General features: G+C 33.1%; 1 protein-coding gene across 1 annotated transcript in view; it reads left to right on the top strand.

The window, feature by feature from the left end:
• The first annotated feature begins 1,212 nt into the window (after positions 1 to 1,212).
• The window catches only part of LOC134529300 (uncharacterized), a 66,722-nt gene continuing 57,898 nt past the window's right edge, over positions 1,213 to 10,036 (top strand). The window contains exons 1-2 of the mRNA XM_063363210.1: positions 1,213 to 1,321; positions 1,767 to 1,844. Of these exons, the coding sequence (XP_063219280.1) occupies positions 1,268 to 1,321; positions 1,767 to 1,844 (132 nt within the window). The 5' untranslated portion in view covers positions 1,213 to 1,267. The remainder of the gene's footprint in view (positions 1,322 to 1,766; positions 1,845 to 10,036) is intronic.

Below are 10,036 nucleotides of genomic sequence, written 5' to 3'. Positions count from 1 at the left end.
TCGTAGTAAATCCAAGCTTTAAGGGGGTGCCTCCCATTTCAGGTCATGATATTATATTTATATTATTCATTGATCAACTTTTAGACTTATTCATTTGTTTAACTTTCACGAAATGAAAAATATATACAGCGCATACTTTTTGCATATTTATCTGCCAAAGTTACATTTTTAACGTTCTTGGGTTGTATAAATAAGGATAATTTAATTTATTGCAGAACTGAAACTTTTTAGGTTTAACTGCAATGCCACTGGCTACTTCATGATATGGTTTGCATTTCTCTCAAAAAAACTCATTTCATGTTTCTTGGCTGTCAAAATGGTAACAAATTTGAGAATTTTGAAATGCCAGGTAAAATTAATTAATATTTTCTGAAAGAAATTCTAACCATTTCTTGAAGTAGCCAGTGGTATTGCAGTTAAACCTAAAAAGTTTCAGTTCTGCAATAAATGAAATTATCCTTATTTCTACAACCCAAAAACGTTAAAAATGTGCCTTTGGCAGCTAATCATGCAAAAAGTATGCGCTGTATATATTTTTCATTTCGTGAAAGTTAGACAATTGAAAAAGTCCGCAAGTTTATCTGTAATTACTGTAAATATAACATCTTGACCTGAAATGGGAGGCACCCCCTTAAGGCAGAGTCTCACATTACATTTTATTTTTTTAATTTTCTCTTCACTTATTATAGTTAAGTGCTATTTATGTAAATTTAACACTACACCTCTCTTAAATTTGTTGACCTGTCACAAATATTTTCAACAGTTATTTACTAAGTGCGATTTAATGGGAGTAAAACGTCGCGCAATTGTTTGTGATTGTTATCACTTTCGTGACAATTGTATCACACGTAGTAAATATATCTTGAAAATAACAACCGATGCAACAGACACATGGTGTTAAATTTACAGAAACAGCCAAGGCGAGAAAATGAACAAAATCAACGTGACGTGTGACACCCCGCTGTTGGGTGGTGATGGGAAATCATATCAGGCGCTGTTGATTTTTAACGAAAGAGGGAATTCCATATTTGCGGTCGTTCATCGGTTCCCGTCGAAAGGTCACGCTGCGCCCCTGGTGTCCTTGCGCCGACTCCAGTAAACAACCCGGCACGCGATTGTGTCGGCGCGAGCCACGCCGCTGCACGTTCCCCGAAACAACACGTACTCGCAAACAGCGTGCAGATGCGGCGAGCCTATAAAACACGTGACTGGCTGTGCCGGCGGCCACTCGCCTGTCCAGCACCGCAGCAGTGACTCCGGCAGAGCTATGGACGGCCAGATGTTCCTGCTTCTCTTGGTCGTCTCCGCCAGCGTGTCGCAGGTTAGAGACCGCACACTTGCGAAACCTTTACACCGTTCACATCCTAGAACATTCACCTGCGTTTCTACGTCTTCTCGCCTTTTTGATGGGCTGTGTGCTTCCAATATTTTATAGCCTATCTGAATTATAATAACAACTTTTGTGTGTAAAACACAACGAATAACCGAGAATTACATGATCTGCATTAAACATTTTAAATGCTGAAGATATTTAAAATAAAGTACCTACTATTTCTTATGGTGCTATCGTTCGATTAACCTTGATCAAGACCAGACTTGGCAGCCACTGAAAACTGGTTGTAAATTATTAAGTACAGTATGTCTGAATAATAATAATATTAATTTCGTACACAATTATATGTTTGTAAAATAAAATAAAAAACTTAGTTATGACAAGTATCGTCGATGCATTCAGCTATTTTTGATGTGATGTTTTTTATGCACAGATATCAGCGAACAAGAAGACTTGTGCTTGTGGCTTGAACACGGAAGGAGTCAATGCATGTGGATGCCAACAGCTTGTGGTAAGTGTCCAACACACCAACATTTCAAGATTTAAATGTTTGTAAATACTCTAAAATTTTGAAATCTTATTTTTACAAAACTAATATATCACAGTATTTTTCTACTTTTTCAATGTCTGCATTTTAGATGTACCCACGCAGATTTCATAAATGGACAACTTTCAATCATGTATTATGCGTAAAAAAAAAATAATTTCAACAAAACACTTTTCTGAAACACAAGGTGGTCTTTCATGTTGATAATATGTGTTGTTACTTGTTAACACCTATTCTAAATTCATAAGTTTAATTTCATAATATATATGCACTTAAATTATGTTTCTGCTCTAGATAAATATAACTTTCTTAGGAACAATATAAAGTCTTTCACAAATGAGCCAAACCGATGTTCATGTGCGTTAAAGCAAAAAAAAAATATAATAATAAATTCTTATAGATTCTGACAACTAGCAATTTTAATTATGCGTTCTGCCTGAATGGTAATATTCTTGATTGGTTTCTGTAATACATCAAAGGTTACCTTAGTTTTCAGTACAGATTTATGACAGCGGAAATAAATCGAGTTAATAGCACGTAGATGAACTATTCTATAGTAATCAATATATAAGTACAGCGGAAGCAACAGAAATCGAGTTTTAAAGCATGTAGGTAAATTATTCTATGGTAATTAATACATAGTTTTGGTGGAAGCAATAAAGTGGAAATAATAAAAAAAAAACTATATAATTGACTATATTGTCGTTTTTCGAATAACCCTTTTTGAAACTCAATGTCTAGGAAGTGCAATTTTTTTAAAATTAACGAAACAGTTAATACTTTAAAGTTTTACTTCATCTTTGTGAACTATGGTTCGCACCATCCGCCACACATGGCAGCAGTGTGGTTTTTGGCTGAATTTACTATCCTGTAAACAACGAACATCAGTTAAGAAATTAAATGAGTAGTACAATTTATTCAAAAATGTACATTCCAACGTTCTTTCGTAACACTGTTAATTTATAAACTAAGTGAATAACAACAAAAGTATGTTCCAAGGAAGTGGTTACATATATAATAAAAGTAACAAATGTTTTCAAATGATATTGACAACGCTCATTAGGTTAGTCCTTATGTAAAAATAAGATGAAGACATTTTTAAAACTTTATTCTATGGGCTTTCTTACAAATGAAATTTTATCACAGTATCTAAAATAAAATAAATTCAGTTAAACAATAAAAGGGAGGATAAGATTTCTTGTAACAGATATTTAACACCTGTGAAAATATGCTTTACGATACCATTCCCTCTCGTTAATAAATTGGTGGTGGATACTCTTTTTGGCATGAAATTTTATAGAACTAGGCTGTTATCGATTATTAGTACAACAAAATTATAAACAAAACATGTGTGCGAGTCTTTCAGTACTTTCCAGAGATGTGTAACATCTAACCACGCTAACAAGGAAATCCATGTGATCTCATGTTGCAAATACACTTATAATATGAAACTCAGACACGAAATTTAACATAAAATTCTGTAAACTAATGCCAAAAGTGATAATATAGATACGCAAATTGTGTTTTCAACTACATTTCTTGACTCTAATCATACGTAGTTTTCACACTATTCGCTAGAATTCGCTGTCGGAGCAGCTACGTTGACAATTGAATCAATTTATTAGCAGAGCGAAATTCAAACTATATAAAAAAAAGCCTCCGATAAAAGCGGAAAAGATTTTTTTTAATTATAAACCCTGGCTTTGGATTTGGATTTTGACAAGGAATTTCATTTAAATACTGCCCATTTTGCTATAATTTTTAAATAGTAAATACTTTAAAGTTTTTCTTTGGCTTTAGGAACATTTGTTCGCGCACCAGCCACAGATGGCAGCATCGTGTTTATAGATTTACTTTCCATGCGACTTCTGTTTCATTCACAAAATTACTCCTATAAGATGCCGTATACCGAGAGATAAGATGTTAAACAAAAAAAAAACATATTGTCGGAACACTATCAGGCAAATTTATTTTTGTGAAATTCATGCGTCAAGTGTCAGATGCTTAGTTTGAACAGCCTGACACGTAGCCAGCACGCAAAACACAGAGTACGCTAGTACGATGGTGACCTAGGTGACACCGTAAGTACCACCGTCGCAAGACCACATGATATCTCTAGTCGGAACATAGCCAGCTGACTCTCCGTATACACGCCGCTGTCGCAGCAAATTCTATGCATGCAGCGACTGATCAAGAGTTCTGACCGCCCCAGGCTAATTATGAGGACGCGCCCCCACTAGGTGTGTGTGTTACGGTCGGCCTAAAAAGTAGTATATTAGTTTTGACTTTGTTTACTAGTGTAAAAGTTTTAACATGGTTCATACTACCTATAAAAGTTTTCAAATCGATCTGCAAGCGAAACTAACGTTGTCCTTTAATCTGCACGACATTCAACCTTAGGGTGGCAAACCATTTTTTTAGCTGACCGTACATAAAGGCAAAGCACCTCACGCATTATACGACCAAAATCATGACATGTGACTGCAGGCTACCAAGTAGAAAACCAAATCCATGTCGTGTTTGGCCGCATGACTTGTATTGGCTTAGTTTATATGGACAACTAGTTGTTGCGGCCTTTGACCATGAGCGTGGTAATCTAGTGTGTGAAGTTGCTTCGAATTTAAATATTTTTTTTAATATTTACACTTCTGTTGTTATCTTTAAATAAATATAGTTTAAAAAACTAAAGAAACATGCTTTTAAAGATTATCAAACTAAAAAGTAAAAATTAATTTTAAAATTTAATTTATGACAATAGTATATAAGAAATACTAGTATAAATGAGAAAAAAGCTTGAGGCGCTTTGTGCCATATTTTTTGTATATTAAGCGCCCCATGCTTTTTTCTCATTTATACTAGTATTGCTTATATACTATTGTCATAAATTAAATTTTAAAATTATTTTTTACTTTTTAGTTTGATAATCTTTAAAAGCATGTTTCTTTAGTTTTTTAAACTATATTTATTTTTAACTTTTTAGTTTGATATTCTTTAAAAGCATGTTTTTTTTTAGTTTTTTAAACTATATTTATTTTTAACTTTTTAGTTTGATATTCTTTAAAAGCATGTTTTTTTAGTTTTTTAAACTATATTTATGTATAATTATCATAGGGAAATGAGTTACCGACACTACCTATTACCATCTGAGATAAACTCGCGCGCCTTAGACCGTTCGGCTAACGAACGTAATGAAATTGGTGGGACATTTTACAGTGATGAGGCACTCACTCTTACTCGAAAGAGTTACAGACGGACAGACAAACATACAGGTGAAGCTAATATAAAGCATGTAAAAAAGACGAGAGGCATCATACTAGTGAAACATTTTTGCAACTGATTAATGATTTATTTGAAAATTATAGTAATTAAGTAATTATTATTAGCTTATACAAAAGTCATTTTTCGTGCTTTAGCGTTTGCAAATCTTTCCACATTTTTTTCAAATTAAATAGTTTGTAAAAAATCACTTTCTATGTACATTAGCGAGAGCGCTGCAAGTTTTTGCTGGCGGAGTGTGGAGCGCAAGTAATTTTTTTACTCTTTTAAGTGCTGAAAAAGACCTTTCGCCGCTGCAGTTGGTAACACTCATAGTAAACAAATTCTTAATATTATCTCCACATTCGGGAACATGCATGAAATATTCAAACTTTTTATAAACTGCAACAAACCCTTTGGGGTTCTGACAGAAATATAATGCTCGGCCTCGGTGTCAGATTTTAAAAACGGCGCCAAATGGACGCATTCTTTCTTCTAAATCAGTGGCATATTGTTTTTTTAACTCCTTTGCTTTACTTCTAATAAATTCACTGTCGTCTAGTTCATGCAGTTTCCATAAGAAACCAAACTTTGTGTTTACTGTATTATAAATAATTTGCCTGTTTTTTAAGTGCACTTTAAGACAATCAATAGTTGCATGATAATTATTAACGATGAAAGATCGTCTCCCTTCTAACTCAATTTGCCCCGTTTTAACTTCATCAAAATGAAATTTTGGTTTCTTTCCTTTTCTTACATATTTTTTGTATGTGGTCACTTCGCATATCTTGATTGCCTCTAATTCAAAATTTTCGAACTCTTTTTCGTCACGCAACGTATCAAGATAAATATGTAATCTATATATATAAAAATGAAACCCGTTTTCCTTGGTCACGGCATCACGCGTGAACGGCTGGACCGATTTCACTAATTTTTTTTTGTTGTGTTTGCTATGGTCAGGAGAAGGTTCTTATGAAAGAAAAAATTAAGAAAATTGTGCGGAAAATTAGAAAATTTAAGAATAATGAATTCCTATTTCCCTTGGTCACGCCATCACGCGTAAATGACTGAACCGATGTCACTAATTCTTTTTTTGTTGTGTTTGTTATTGTCACGAGAAGGTTCTTATGAAAGAAAAAATTTAACGGAAAATTAGAAAATTTAAGAATACTGAACCACCATATATAAAATTATTTCCAAACTAACCCAACACTTTGTACAATATAAATATTTTTAAAGTAACCTTATGACGTTTGACATAGAATTGACAGAATGTTTGCTGCAAATATCTTCAAAGAGGATGTAAAGAAACTGTATCGTTTAGGAAATATTTATCAACATTAACGTTTTACTACATATTGTACCGGTACATTCGGTACAGAGCTGCTGGCGCAGGCTATTCTGGCTGTGTACATTCTGCCTAGGCCATTGTCATGCCATAATTCGTTATTACTGTGTTGCAGTTTAAAAATAGAAAAACAAATCAATACATTATGTAAACATTTTCTATGTTTGTTTTTGTGTGATATACTTGCTTATAAAGAAGAATACAACCGTTTTCTTTAATTTACAGTTGAATTTTCATTTTTGATCTTTTTTAATGTAAATTTATGTCGTTTGACATATAATTGTTTTAAAGACTAAGAATATTTTTGTTTGCTAATAAGTGTTTGTTAATCATGGTAAGTTCACAGCTTCATATTGATTTTTAGAACTTTTTGGTGACTACACAATACTATAATTTGGTATACATGGTTATACAGAAAATGTATGAGAGCTTTTTATTTTCAGTTGGATTTTCGTTTTTAACAATGCCACCAACCAGAAGTACAAGCTTAGGCCGCAGAACTCGAAATACGGCAAGTCAAAGAAATATATTAATTTAAGCGTTTACAGTTTCCAGTGCGGCTTGCATTTGCAATGTCAATAAATAAATCGCAAGGGCAGTCGCTAAGTGTATGTGGCATCAACCTAGAAAATCCATGTTTTTCACATGGCCAATTATATGTCGCCTGTTCTCGTGTCGGAAAACCATCAACATTATTTATTTACGCGCCAGAACATAAAACTAAAAATATAGTTTTTCAAAAAGCATTAGAGTAGAGAGAAGCAGTGAGGGGTACAGAGACTATTAGTTGATTTATAGAGCGTGCGTGGTATTGAGCTCATTGTTTTAAAAATGTTCTGCGTGAATTAGCGCAACGTTAAAACATTAGATTCTCATTCAGGAGGACTTGGGTATGAATCTTGTTCCATTCATTCTGATTTCGATGTTAAGAGGGTTTTCTATATCACTTCCGGAATACACTAGGATGGTTTTATATAGCACTAGCTGCAGTACCCGGCTTTGCCCGGGCTGAACACCGGGTGATATATTGTCGGCGAGTTACAGCAAAATGGATAGCGATATGTCCAGTGTGGTGGACATTAAGAAATGACACATAATTACTGTTTGTGTATCTGTGACCTATGGTTTTCTGTTTACCCATGGCGATCGGTTGAAAGGTTTAGAAGTTGATGCGCTACAGCGCCATCTAGCGGCGAGTTACAAAAAAAATTGTTAGCATAAAAACATTCTCCATGATAAAAACACTTCGATGTGCCAACTTTCATGGCGATCGGTCAAACGGTGTAAGATTTTATCGACGACATACATGCCAACATCCAATTTATATATATTCTTATATTTCGAAATTTTGGGGCTTTCACTTTTGCGGAAAGTGGATGTTCAGGACCTCGAATGGTTTGGAACACTCCATCTCAAAAGAATAGATATTTGAAATTCCTTAAATTGTCGAAATTTTGGGGCTTTTGTTCCCAGAGGGGGGCGGGGGGTTCGAGGACCCTGAATGGCTCGAAAACACTTAAAATCGAAAGAGATAGATTTTTCAAATTTTTTTAACTTTCGAAATTTTGGGGCTTTAACAACCTGGGGGGGGGGGGAGGTTGAGGACCCCGAATGGCTCACAACACTCCAAATCGAAAGAGATATAAAGGAATATAAGAATGTAGGCTTTTACTGTACTCCTATCTACCATAATAACAATATTGACAAATAGAAAGCTTATTACCTACCTATTAATAATTATCTAAATAAATTAATAAATAACTGTATGTTTAAGAATTTACGTACATACATAATATTAAACTTCAAACTATACACACCAAAAAAAAACTAAGGATGTTTGTGAAACTATATTTATTTGTCATAATGTTTAAAACATTTGTAGGATTTCTTTATATGTAAAACTGTGGTGGCAATATTCCGCTTATCCAAAGGAGTATAGAAATTAATAGAGACATCACTCCCTGTACACACCACAAATCTTTGAATTAAGTATAAAAAAACATATTCCAAAATAAAACAAAAAGTACAAATAACAACTAATTTGACAAAAAAATTATACAACTGGAATGACAATGTTAACATTCGCCTGAAATTTAATAGAAGTAGGTAGGTAAGAATATATATATAAGAAATTAAATGAAATTAAAACATACATAAATAAAATTATCTCACACTCGACCAAACATAATGTTTAATATGAAATAAAGGAAGATGGCAATTACACGTAACTATTCTAATTAATAAAAAAAATCAACTTTCCTGAAATAATTCAATTCAAATTTTTCAACAGTATATTACATAATTGATAAATATTTCTGGTCTTCGGTTTCGGCAGCCCTAAGACTCTTGACGCTCAGCAGATAAATTATAAACACTAAACCAAACTCCTTGCAAATAAGTAGGTAATGTAACAAAAATAACAATATTGACAAATAGAAAATATTAGTAGGCCCTACCTACCTATGAATAAATTTCGAAGAAATTTATAAGTTTAAGAATTTATGTACCAACATAATATTAAACTTGAAACTATCCACACAATAAAAACCTAAGAATGTTAGTGAAACTAATTTTTTTTATTTGTCTTAATACCTAAAATACGTATGTTTCCAAAATGAAACAAAGTATAAATAATGACCAATTTGACAAAAAAAAATTGTACAACTCGAATGACATAGAAAACGTACACGTGAAATTTAAAAGAATTATGAGTGCCCTAGGTAGGGAGGAAAAATATATATAGAAGAAATTAAATTTAAAAAATAGGTGCGTGTACTTAGGTACGCGCATGTGAAGTTATACTTCTTTGGCATCATTAAAAAATAGTTTTTAATTGCATGCAAAAATATTGCGTGGAGTTCCTCCACGTGGAAGAAGTGAAACTTCGTAATGTGGAAATGAAAATAGGAAGCGGTAGAAATTGATTTTTAGTGAAATCATATTGTATCAAATCAAACTAAAAAAATAAAGGAAATAAATTTGTAAGAATTCATAGATTGATCTTCTATAAAACTAACTTTTTTATGAGAGCAGATTTTCATGAAATATATCATGAAATCATTCAACGATAAAACCTGTTTATTTAATTAAGCGGACGGGTTCGCCCCAAGGAGAAAATAACGCGGCGAGACCTCGTAGACATAGAGAAATGACACACTCACTATTTATGTGTCTATGAAACATGATTTTTTTCTGCAATTTAAATTGTAATATACAAAAACGGTATTGAAAATTGAAACAAATATGGAAACACTACAAACTGTCAAGAGCTTTTTTTTCTACTCTATACTTAGTTCCTTACAATAGCAAAACGTAACATAATGGCTTGAAAGCTATTGCTCGGCAGACATAGAGGAATGACACTAACAGTTTGTATATCTATGACACACATTACATTTTTTAGTTTTTTTTAACTCAGAATCGAGATAAAATATCCAATTGTGAATCTAAACCATCCTCGAATCCCCGTGAACTCACACAAAAAATTTCATCAAAATCGGTCCAGCCGTCTAGGAGGAGTTCAGTGACATACACACGCACACAAGAAATATAT

Source organism: Bacillus rossius, chromosome 2, assembly GCF_032445375.1.
Source record: "Bacillus rossius redtenbacheri isolate Brsri chromosome 2, Brsri_v3, whole genome shotgun sequence".
NCBI classification, from domain to species: Eukaryota; Metazoa; Arthropoda; class Insecta; order Phasmatodea; family Bacillidae; genus Bacillus; species Bacillus rossius.
Note: the sequence above shows the minus strand (reverse complement) of the source record. Positions and strands in the feature narration are given on the sequence as shown.